The sequence below is a fragment of the Pelmatolapia mariae genome, linkage group LG15 (genome assembly GCF_036321145.2).
Source record: "Pelmatolapia mariae isolate MD_Pm_ZW linkage group LG15, Pm_UMD_F_2, whole genome shotgun sequence".
In the NCBI taxonomy this organism is placed as follows: Eukaryota; Metazoa; Chordata; class Actinopteri; order Cichliformes; family Cichlidae; genus Pelmatolapia; species Pelmatolapia mariae.
The window spans coordinates 6,866,637-6,879,135 of record NC_086240.1 but is presented as its reverse complement, the minus strand read 5'-3'; the positions used below and the strand labels follow the sequence as shown (position 1 = coordinate 6,879,135).

Below are 12,499 nucleotides of genomic sequence, written 5' to 3'. Positions count from 1 at the left end.
AGTACATATACACTATAGAAGTACTACACTAGTACAGAAAGTATTATTTATTACTGTATTGAAGAAGGCGGTGGTGAGCCTGCTGGAATTCTGGTGGAGCTACTGCAGTGTTACAACAGGCCACCTTGCTTTCGCCTTAATGTTATTTCTTCATAGCTTAAGCGGTGATTTGGTGTCTAAAGGATGAGCCTTTAAAATAATTAAGCATTTGGTGGATGCAAGTAAGCACAAATGCGAAGATCAATGCTGGAAACAAAGAAAGGGAGAGGTAGATATGCTGGGTGTTAGCGTTTGGCTGTATAAGAGGTGGAGGTTCTAACTGAGTAATTAAAAATATCTGCTTGAACAGAGCTGATCCATTGTCTGACCTAAGATAATTTGTATCACACCAGAGTGCAGAGTGCCCTGAAATCTGTTAGTGAGGTTGACTGTCAGTAGCAGTGTAATTATGCTGGGAGAGTTCAGTTACTGCAGATGTAAGTCTTACAGCAGAAAAATTACTTCTGCGTGGTTGCAAAAAATACTCACAATATACGCACTATTTCTTAGTGCTGGTTGACTGATCTGTTGTTTTCCTGTCTGTACCTTCATTATACTGTCTGCACATTAACTGGACTGGGATAGCTTATATAGGTTATTATGTATCTGGTAATAATCCGCTAGTTCAAGTGTGTGACTTCAAACAATGCACTCAATCAGACTTTGCATACACAACATGGAACTGACCATTCAGTAGACTAGAAAGAGCAAAAACCTATTGACATACTCGATACCCTATATCAAAAGAGTTTAGAAATATGTCACTCTTTGTTAATTCAGTTCAATGCAATTTTATTTTTCATTATATTGTGCCAAATAACAACAACAGTCTCCTCAAGGCACTTCATATTAAAAGGTAAAGACCCTGCAATAATAGAGAGAAAACCCCAACAATCACACAATCCCCTATGAGCAAGGACTTGGCAAGAGTGGGAAAGAAAAACTCCCTCATAATTGGAAGAAACCTCCAGCAGAACCAGGGGGGCGATAGCCATCTGCTGTTGCCACTCGGGGAATGAGGGGAGGAAGACAGGACAAAAGACACACTGTGGAAGAGAGCCAAGCCAGAAATAATTAATTAATTATTAAATTCAGAGTGATGTGAAAAGAGATGAGTGGAGATGAAACCCTTAGTGCATCATGGGAAGCCCCCATCAGCCTAGGCCTATTGCAGCATAACTAAGGTAAGGTTCAGGGTCACCTGATTCAGACATAACTGTAGTGTTATGAAGAAGTAAAGTTTTAAGCTGAAAATCACAGATCACAAAATCACAGAATGGAACACTATCATTCCTGAATGTATGAACATACAGATGCAGCTTGGATTGATCAATAAAGGACTGAGATTCAGTGTGGGACTGATTTGGCACAGTGAAACTACCTCATCAGATCAGTGAGTGAAGACTTACTCTGTGTTCAGACTATTGAAATACAGTGAATGAGCTGTCAGTCAAGTCCCTGGCCAAGGTGTGATGGCCGCATTCTTGCAAGCAGAGCCAGACAGCGAGAGGAGGTGGAGATAAAGAAATGAAAATGGCCAGAAAGACATACGCACAGAGGGTGGGCATATATAAAAAGATGGAGACCTGGGGCAAGAGAGACTGACAAATTAGAGTGTGTGAAAAAGAAAGAGCGACAGAAAATCTATAGACTCAGAGCTGAGATTGTGTGTGGCCTTTGTTGAAAGCAGTGTTGTACATAAAGGATAGGAAAGCCTTTTTATCTCGCTGAGTTGCTGCGATGAGGAAGGAGGTCTGAAGATTGTTTGTTGCCAAAGAGCAGAGCTCTGTTCACTTTGAACACTCAACCCATTCTAAAAGTGGATTTGCTTTAAAATGCTGAAAAAACCAACAGCAGGAGATGGTGCACACTGCAAAATAGTTGCAACTAAAGATCACTAATAAAAAAAATGGGATATACGATACAATCAAACTGAGTGGGAGAGCATTTTTGCCAAATTGCAATGCTGAAGTGAAATTGACTGTTTATATCAATCTGCAAACCAGTTCTGCTGAAGTTATTAAGCCAGCTTCAAGATAAAATGAGTTCTATAAAACTCCAACATGTCATCTTTGATTTTACTGTTTTTTTCTTGCCCAAAACATCTTGGTTAAGTACTAGTTTCTGAGTTTTGATGGTTACAAAGTCACTTTTTTTCAAACACGTGGTGCACATGCTGAGATACCATTTCTGCATCCATTTTGCAGCTTCTAAAAGGTAAATTATTCAGTATGTCCCTCAGTGGTGGAAATGTCACATGATCGTACTGTCACGGTAAGATAAACACTGCCTCTGATAGCCTACAGTCATTCTCTGCATAACCTCATTCCATATACAACTGTAGTTGCAAAATTATACAAAAATACATGTGTTTCTGGTCAAATGTTTCAAAAAAAAAACTTCAAATGAAATGGGTGTTGTTTGCAGCAAGCTAAAATGGGTATTTCATGCATCATATGACTTTTCTTCCACAGAAAATGATCCCTATGAGTGCCACCCACTCCAGAGATGTTATCAAAATCAAATGGTGATTAAAAATGAAAAAGATGATAAAAAATATACCAGTACTACAGTAACTACTGTAAAAAAGACAAGAAATGAATGCTGCAGCAAACCCTAATCTGGTGCTGTAGCACACAGACCGACATCAACATTCAACAATCAACATTTTAATTCCAGTTAAATATTTTATGTCTGATGTCTTGCTCTTTGTTGCTGTTTAATTCTAAGGTGCTGGGACGCACAGCTCAGCTTTGAAAGCTCTGAAAGCTTACTGTCCCACAGCCTCATAAAGGAGACATGAAAATAACTTTAGTTTGCCAGGAGATCAAAGTCAAATTAATTAGATTGATTGAATAGGTAATCTTGGTATGTGCCTTAGTATCTGCAATTCCAGTCATGTAAAAGAGAATTTTTTTAAGAAAAAGCACTTACCTCAGTTTCTGGGAAAATTTCTTTTAGGTTAATGTTCTCCTGTTGTGACAGTCTGAGAGATCAATTACATTTCTCTGGATTACCAGTTATTATCTCACTGTAATTGTGCACTACACTGAATTACAAGCCCATCATTTTACTCCATTACCTCAATTCAATTAACGTACACATCAACAACATAATTACCGTTCCATCAACATTAACACCCACCGGTCGACTTCAAAAGCTCGACTGAACCAGCCAATGGTGGGAGGCCACGGTTGCAGTCCTGTTACCCGTCACGCCCTTAGATTATTTAGTCATCACTTCTGTGGCAGCAGCTGATGGTTGCTGTGGGCTGTTATAGCAACATAGACCTGAACCATCGCCACAGGCAGTGAGTCACCAGTGGCATGGCATGTATCTGTGTGTTTGTGTTTGTGTGTGTGTACTCTATGGCTGTTTTGTTCAATTCAGCTGTATGATCTTCCTCTTATAACACAGCTTGCTCACAGCACCATGAAACTTTATGCATGTAATACAACACGACAACGCTGTTGCTACGGGCTCATTAGGACGCCACTTTTATAGTCAACAAGACTTTATTTTGAGAAAGTCTCTCATTTGCTCTTTTTTTTAGTCAGTAAAGATGACAACACCACTCTTGTCTTTAGAATAAATATGCACTCAACAGCCACATTATTAGATACACATATTTAGCTACTTGTTAATGCAAATATACAATTAGCCAGTCATTTGGCACCAACTCTAGGCATTTAGGCATGCAGACATGTTGAAGAGGACCTGCTGAAGTTCAACTCGAATAGGGAAGAAAGGTGACTGAAGTGACCTGTTGGTGCCAGACGGACTACTCTATTTCAGAAACCGCCACTCTGCTGGGATTTTCTCATACAACCGTCTCTAGGGTTTACAGAAAATTGTCCAAAAAAGAGGAAATATCCAATGAGTGTCAGTTGACTGGGAGGAAAAAAATGACTTGCCTTCAGAAGAGAATGGCCAGACGTTCTGACAGTAAGGGTACAGTAATTCAAATAACTACTTGTTACAACCAAGGAATGCTGAAGAGCATCTCTAAATGTGCACAATACACTGAATCTTGAAGTAGCTGGCCACAGAAGCAGAAGACCACACCTGCGGCCACTCCTGACAGCTAAGAACAGGAAATCGAGGCTACACCATATTTGAATTGGACATTAAAAGACTGGAAAAATGGTGCCTGGTTTGATGAATCTTTGTTTCTTCTATAATACTCAGATGGTGGGGTCAGAATTTGGTGTAAACAACACAAAAGCATGGATTCTCTATGTCTTCTACTGACAGTTCAGCTTGGTGATGGTGGTGTAATGGTATGGGGGACATATTCTTGGTACCTGTTGATCATCTTTTAAATTCCACAGCCTACCTGGGCGGTCATGAAGGAACCATGGCCGTCCCTTTGTGACCAGGGTACCATCTGATAGCTGCTTCCAGCAGGATAACATCAACATGTCACAAAGCTCAACTAATAAAATAATTTCTTGAAGATAGCAAGTTCACTGTACTTAAATGTACAAAGTAAAAAATAAAGTGTCCAATGAGTGTATATTACTTTTAATTGTGCTGGTCTCTTTGTCAAGAGAGCGTTTGTTTTCTTGTTTCCTCTCTTTTGTAATTGTAAAAGAAAATTGTAGCTTTTGCTGTTTTTTGTTGTTGTTTTTTTTGGTGGGGGGGGGGTGCAGCCAAATCAAGGGATATGAAGCCATCACCTTGGACGTAATTACATTTTACGTTTTTTTCTTTAGATTAAAAGGTTACTTGATTCACTGAGAATATAACCATTTATTCAATCCCCCAAAGTCAATAGTCCCTTTAGCTTTACTTACTAAGTGTGGCTGTGAGGAAAAGAAAGAAAACGATTTAGACTGGCACCAAGCGCTATCAGAAAAGCAGCACACTTTTTTCTTTGAACTAACTGCTGACATTAAATTACACATTACTAATAAAAGCAAGACAAATGAAAACAATCAGGCAAATATATACATTTGGCTGATAGAATCAATTAAACTCTGCACGCTTTGACGTCAGCTGTGAAGTAGACATATCTCCAACCTGGATCATTGATCTCTGCTCAGGTGTGGTGACATCAGCTTTTAGCAATTAACCTAGCTAATGAAGCAGGAGGAAAAACTGCTGCTAGGAGTTACATAAGACATCAGTTCCCCTACATAAGACACACTGACCAGTCAACCCGATATTGCGCCAAAACTTGCAACAGACATGCCGGTCCACTGTTTTCTTTTACACTTTGGAGAGGCAAAGCCTGAAAAAGACATGATGGAGCGCTGTGTCTAATACATGTTTTGCCGTGATACTGGGTTGGACCAGTACTGCTTCCTACTCTACAAGCTCCCCAATTAGGCGGAGGCTCACTTAGCAAAAACAATTACTTCTAACAGGGGGGCGTCTGAGACAGGGTAAGAGGTTGTCTTTAATCTGTGGTCAATGTGGTTAACACACAGCAGAGAGGACTGCGAGCAGCGTGCCTTCTGGTGAGGGAACCGCAGGAATGAAATATCTTCAAATGTATGTCTTTGAAGAGTGGAAATGAGCACTTTTTGTGATGCTTCACGAGCCCTCTGCTCGAATAGCTGCAGATGCTAACTGTGCATGGCCAAGCTGAAACATACAGTAGTGTTAGACCTCCAGCTCATCAGCTGGCTTAGCTATTACAACGGTTAACAGAGCAAAACATGTTGTTGACTATGGCATAGCATTAGTTCCACCGCATTAGACACAATGACTATCTCTGTGACAGCATCTCATTCACAAGCACTCTCTCTCCCTCTCTCTCTCACACACACACACACACACACACACACAGAGTCACTCGTGGCCTTTATTTCACACAGGGAAATACACAGCATCCCCATTTACAGCACAGTGGTGTGTTTCTTCGCGTACAGTGTGTGCACCGCATTTGATAAACTCATCGGCATTCTGCTGCGGACGTGTTCACTTACAGAACTGTCTTTACTTGAATGGAAACGAGCACAGCAACGTCCTATTTCACAGCACAATAGGCCTACAAGCACACGCTCGCTCAAAGAGGGTCATGCACATAATATCTTTATGGTAAATTGGGTAGTTTTTTTTCTCTATATTTTCCTTTTGTATTGAAAACAGAGTGCTTCGTGCTGTTGCTAACAGCTTCCTATTCATCATCACAATAGCTTTTTACTTTTGCACACACTCACTGTACATGACTGCAAAGGCTGCAACAGCCAAAGCGTTTCACCTCATGTTTATGCATTTCTGTTCACATGCGTGTTCACTGTCCCATTCTATATCATAGCCTGTCTTTGGCTACCATACACGCGGCAGACAAAAGCTCCACAGCGAGATCCTCTAACAGCAACATTTCATAAATCTTTAGAAAATGCAGGATTTATCCTGTGATGAGTGGTACCGCTTTGCCTAAAGGGACTGATTTCCTTCATTTCCCCGGGTTAGCGTCTGGAGAATCTTTGCCTGGAATTATTGCTCTGCTGTGGCTGTCTTATAGCTACTATGTACAGTAGCAATAATAATCCTTTATTTTAAAATGTAGCTAGAATGAGCAGCTTAAATATAACAGTATTAGAAAGAAAAGTAAAGGCATCTACTTTCTCACAACTGGGGATCAATTAAAGTCATGCTCTCAGCTTAAAAAGTCTGTTTGAGGACTTAAAAGGGAGCCATTAGTAATAAGTTTGGAGAAAGTGACAGCGTTTCTTTTTGTCTTATTCTTAAAGGAACATTTTTTAATTACAATCTCCAAAACTGAACTCAAACTTTCACCACCAAGCGGCAGCATTTTAACAAGCAAGTGTTTAAATGTTTTAGATGTGTCCTGCTGTCCTTTTTGGAACGGTTTCTATACAAACAGTGCCGTCTTTGCCTCCTCCAGCCGATCTTCACACACAGTCACCCATGCAGCCCCTTCAAGTAGTTAACGTTCATAAGAGTGAACAACATTTTAGGAGGAATTTCAGAGGTCAGTAAAGCTCCCGTTTTACAGCACTGAATTATTAAACAAGTATTGTGAATGTTAACCTAGCCGGTACACACGTTGGTGCTACCTGTTTAACTATTAGCAATTACCCAATGGCCACATTATCCATCTGAAACCATTAATGCAGCAGCTTGTGGACTGTAGCTAGATAAAAGATGAATAATTCTTGCAGCAGAACGAATACCACACTTTATCCAAAGTTCATCTTTAAATTTTCTTTAATGCTCTTCTTCTACAACAATTAAGTTACTTACATATGGTAGGTATTATGCTGTTAGTTGTACCCTTCGTTTATTATGAGGAATACATATATAAAATACATTTTAACTTCATGGTCTGTAGTGAAATTATCTAAATAATTTATAAAATAAGTAAAATCTCTAAAATTAATCCTAAATACTTATTTTGTTAAATCAAATTTATAATTGGGGAAATTAGTTGAAAATTAACAAGTTAACTTTTTCAAGATTTTGATCGAGTCTTCACTGCTACTTCTGCAGTTGCACGACTGGGTCAAAATCTTCCCTTTGGTTTCAAAAGTGGCATCAAGTATCGAGTATTGTCTTGGGCATCGGTATTGATATTGAAATTCTATTATCGAGTCAACCTTAGTACAAATTGGTATTGGAACGTACAGCCAGGTCCTACTAGAAATTCCTGATATCTCTTCACCACAACACAGCACTCAGTCATTTACAACATAAAGTTTGTTCACGTTCTTAATGCCCTTCCTGACACCAGCCCTCGGTGGTCTGGAAGGGCATCCAATGTAAAAATCTGCCAAATCAAAGCTGCACAGCTACCTGTTGTGGCGACCCTTTGTGAATAAAGGGAGGAACCAGAAGTAGGATTTAACTGTTTCGCTTAGAAATTCACAATAAATACCTTTAAGCTGCCAAGAGTAACACAGATGCCGTAGGTACAAGAGATGCTTGCAATAACACCAAGTGGAAAAATGTTTACATATCCCTCAACTTTATTGAAAGAGATGCGATGCAAACAGTGGAACAGCCTTACCGAAGAAACAACAGCCTATATTTATATTTCCTATAGTATCCTCTTAACTAAGGTTGGGCAAATAGACTGTATTCTTGTACACACACACACACACACACACACACACACACACACACACACACAGAAATAAAACTACGAAATGATAAAAGACATATTAAAATGCAAAAGCAGGGTTTCCACAGGTAGTTTACAGGAGGTTTATGCGTAGTGACTATATATAGTGGTATACAGAAACCAAGGTGGCAACAAGCTTGTCACAAACTAACCAAAACAAGGCTAAAAAAGCCTGAAAATCTAATAAAATTTAATTTAAAAAACAAAACAAAAAAACGTTAACTGAATTCCAACAATGTTTATTCACATGCTACCTAAAAAAAATGTTATCCACTATGCCTGTTTAATAAGAAATGTCATGATCTACCAGCAGGTCACCCACATTAAACCATTTGGCAGCTCTTGCTGCTTCATTACATCGTTCTGCTCCTGGGAAAAATTTTCCTCATATTATGCAGAAGCTACAAGACAGAACTAATAAAACTGTTTGTGCTGCTCCTCACACTTCCTCACATGTATGCACACATACACACCTACAGACCATCCCTCCTCCCAGTTGTCTTGCCTGGCACCAGTTTCCACTGACACAGATGGTGTAAAAGAGAGATACACCGGGAGACAGACAGACACAGAATGGCAGCATCTGATGCTACAACCTTATAATGGGTCTTTACCTTCTTTGCTTTACATGTACCTGCTTCATATATCTATCCATCTGCCACCCACCCATACCTCGTTTCTCTACAGTGCCTCCATCTATCACTCTCCACCTCCATCAATCCCTCTATATGGACTCTTAGTACAGCCTCAGAGCTCCAGGCAACAGTATTCATCTATTCAGTCCTCATATTCGTCAAAGCACATCATTCCTTGTATCATGACCTTTTATTAACTTCTGAAATGTGACCTTTGAGTAATCCATCTCTCCCTCTCTCCAGCCACCCACCTCTCCCCCTGCTCCATTTCCAGATAAAGATGCCTTTTTTTCTTCTTTCCCATCAGAACCTGTCTGTTTGTGGAGCTTTTCAAAGATTTAACCCAGACTTTCCTCCCCTTCCAGGATCAATAGTAACGTAAACACTCACCAGCTGCATGCCACAGATGAAGGCCAAGGTGCACCTGCCACTGCAGCACCCCATGATGTCCTCCTGGCTCTCTCTGGAGGTCCACGTGGAGCAGAAACTCCCCAAGATCTCTCCTTCAAAATCCAAAAGCTCCCAAAGGGCCGTCTGGCTGGCCTCCAGCCCAGGTAGAAGCACTCCCTTCTCGGGCTCAGAGGACAGGGTACCAGCTCCCCCCTTGTACTCTCTGGAGCTCAAAAGAATGAAAGGCAACTACTTAAGCCCGTAACGGTACGTCCTTTGGGGAGGGGGATGATTCAAGTCCACAGAGCTGGATATGTAGATAAACCCTCTCCAAGCCTCAGCAACTGAGGGCACTTTCGTAGCCTGCTAAATCAGCTGCATTTCAATACATGTGACACAAACCAAGTCAGATCCAGCTCCTTCATTCATTCATCCAGCAGAGGTTACAGCGACTTTCCAGTGATTTCTACACAGTTTGCACTTGTCCAGACATCACCTGCGATCACCTCGATTAGTCGCATCATCATCATCACTATCATCATCACAACGCTGAGCACACTGGAAGTGACACAGTCCAGCACACCAGCAGCAGCCACTTAAAGACACTGAAGGGCTGGGGGGGGAAAGGGAGACGGTGAGATTAGATGGATGTATTCCCCTCCCGATTAAATCCCTCGTTTAGTAATCCGATTAAGAGCCACTTGCATTCGTGTGAGTGAAACAGCCTAATTTGTTGTAGGGTGGAGAAAACAAGTGAAAGTGGTCCCTGCCTCTTTTCACACAGGCGAGCTCCTCTCCTCTCAGGGGAAGTAACGGACATGTAGCGGCAACATCCTTCACCAAACACCGCGTTTTATTTATTTATATATTTATTTCAAATCTCCAACACTTAGGTCCCAAACCTGTCTTATATCTTCCGATAGCTGTGGTGTTTTATCCAGTGAGAAAACGGTCATTGATAAAAATGTTGTGAGGTGTCAACAGCCGCTGGAAGCTGATTTCGGGGGGCGCTTTTTGGCTAATGAGTCCTCCTCCTCCTTCAGTTCATCTCCCCATCAGATCCATGACACAACTGCTGTCTTGTCAAGCCCGTTAGCCGATGGTTGCTTCAGTCGGTGCTGTCGCCGTTACTGCCAACGCGTTTATACAATGTTTTTTTTTTTTAAAAACAAAACAAAAACAAAAACAAGAAAACAGAAGAGCATGTCCAAATTTCATACAGAGGGAAGGGGTAAAATTTCAGGTCGAGGTAAGTCTCCAAACGTAAAGCATAGTGGGTGGTGTGAGCGGGAAAAAAAACGGCTAAGTTTAGTTGGTCGTCTCGGGGTTGTCTTCAAGGAATGAACAGGGGAGACAATGGGAACCGGGATGGACCAACGGACCGAGAGAGACAGCCGAGAGAGGAGCGTCTCCCGCCTGCCATCTGTCAAGTCAAATACCTCGGTACAGTGGTGCTGTTCCGGTGGGGATTTTCAAAATAAAAGTGGACAGAATTGGCAAAACTTTCACTTGCCATTAATTAAGTACACGTAGTTATTACCAGGTTGGCCTCTCTCTTGCTTTTAGTACTGCCTTAATTCTCCACAGATTCAAAAAGGTGCTGAAAACATTCCTCAGATTGGGTCTGGATTGACATGATAGCATCACAGACCTGCTGCACATCCATGATGTGAAGTTGCAGTTTGAGATGATTTGAGCTTAGTGGCATGATGATTTATCCTGTTGGAAGCAGCCATCAGGAGATGGGTGCACTGTGGTCATAAAGGGATGGGCCTGGTCGGAGACAAATACTTACTTACAATACTTAAGATAGTCAGTTAATTTAAGTTACTTTAAATCATCTTTCTAATAATTGGCGAAATGATCAAAAAAGCAAAAGCACAATTTAAATGCAAACAGCATAGCAAATATCAGACTACACTGGTAACAGTTAAAGTGTAGCAAACAGCACAAAGCAAACAGTATCTTAGTGTGTGCTAAGTGATGTAAGAGTGCAGGGTTCAGTTTAAACTGTTTACTGTCTGTCCTTCACATGACCTATTCCCAACCTTTAACCTGCATACTCAGCAGTTCACTGGACATGAAAGTGTTTTTAATATAAAACAGGTGGAGTACCACGCTGCTATCAGGGCTAATAGCACTTTATAATATTCTCGCGACTAAGGGTGTAATTCCCCAAGAATTAACTGGAAATTTTATGTATTTTCTGATGTAATTATATTTACCTGCAAATACTTACCAGTATATACACTAAAATAAGTAGGTAACGTATCAAGTATTTCCAAGAAAGAATAAATAATGATACTGCAAGTAATTTCAAAGAGTGAATAACATCTGGCTAATTTAGTATAAAAACAAATTTCCCCATCTTGTATTGTAAATATGCTGTCCTTATATTGTATTGTATTGTAGTATGTATTATGCAATGGCTTAACTTTGCTTTTGTTTGCATATTTATTGTACATCATACTGATGTGCATCATGGATGTTGCACTATTCAACTGTCCTTTTATATTACATATAAAATGTTGTAAGGACTGATCTTCCTTTCCTCCTTATAATAATATAAAAAATAAACACCAGCATACATTGGGCATGGGTATAGGACCATTCGATCTTATAAAGACAGATCCAAGTGAGATTTGATTTTCTTCTTTCACAACAGTTCAACAGCTGTGGGAAAAATAAAAGACAAAAAATAAACAAAAAATAAAAATAAAGTCCCTAAAAATGCAACGTATTAATTGTTACCCCCTTATTCTAGTGAATATACTGCTAAGTATTTGTAGGTAAAAAAAAGTTTTTAAAATGGGACAGTTTGTGCAGTGACCTGCAAGAACTTTTTTCAGCAATTTTACACATTCATCATGTAGAAATACTGAGATATGCTGTTGAAGCCGCACTTCTTTATCCTATATTAAGATATCTTATTAAATGTGCAGTAAAACGCCTTATTCTGGCAGAAAATGGAGTTTCACTCGTCTTGCACGCTTAAGATCAAAGGGGGCTGCATGTCACCTTCTTTTTAAAATGACTCTGACTTCCGTGCCCTACGATAACAGGGATAATACATTATAATACAGTACCTGTGATAGCGTAGACATTAATTACTTTTAATCAGCTTCGGTCAGTCCAAAATTTAAAACCAGTATAGTGTTTATGTTTTTAAGCATACTGTATACGGAAGGGCTCTTTCGTCATTATAATAATTATTGTTATTATTTTATAATAATAAAATTATAATAATTTATTCTGTTTTATATTTTAAAAGTTGAAATCATTCAAGTAAATTTTGCTTAGTACAACAAATTTCAGTGCATTATGTGTTCCCGTTTTTAAA

At 39.9% G+C, this 12,499-nt stretch overlaps 1 protein-coding gene across 2 annotated transcripts in view; it reads right to left on the bottom strand.

Moving 5' to 3' along the window:
- nkain2 (sodium/potassium transporting ATPase interacting 2) overlaps positions 1-10,567 on the bottom strand; it is a 114,068-nt gene extending 103,501 nt beyond the window's left edge. For both annotated transcript variants that reach the window (XR_010096371.1, XM_063495825.1), the window contains exon 1: positions 9,160-10,567. Coding sequence is in view for 1 of the 2 variants with exons in the window: in XM_063495825.1 (XP_063351895.1) it covers positions 9,160-9,213 (54 nt within the window). In the remaining variant the exon portion in view is untranslated. The remainder of the gene's footprint in view (positions 1-9,159) is intronic.
- Positions 10,568-12,499: the final 1,932 nt, after the last annotated feature.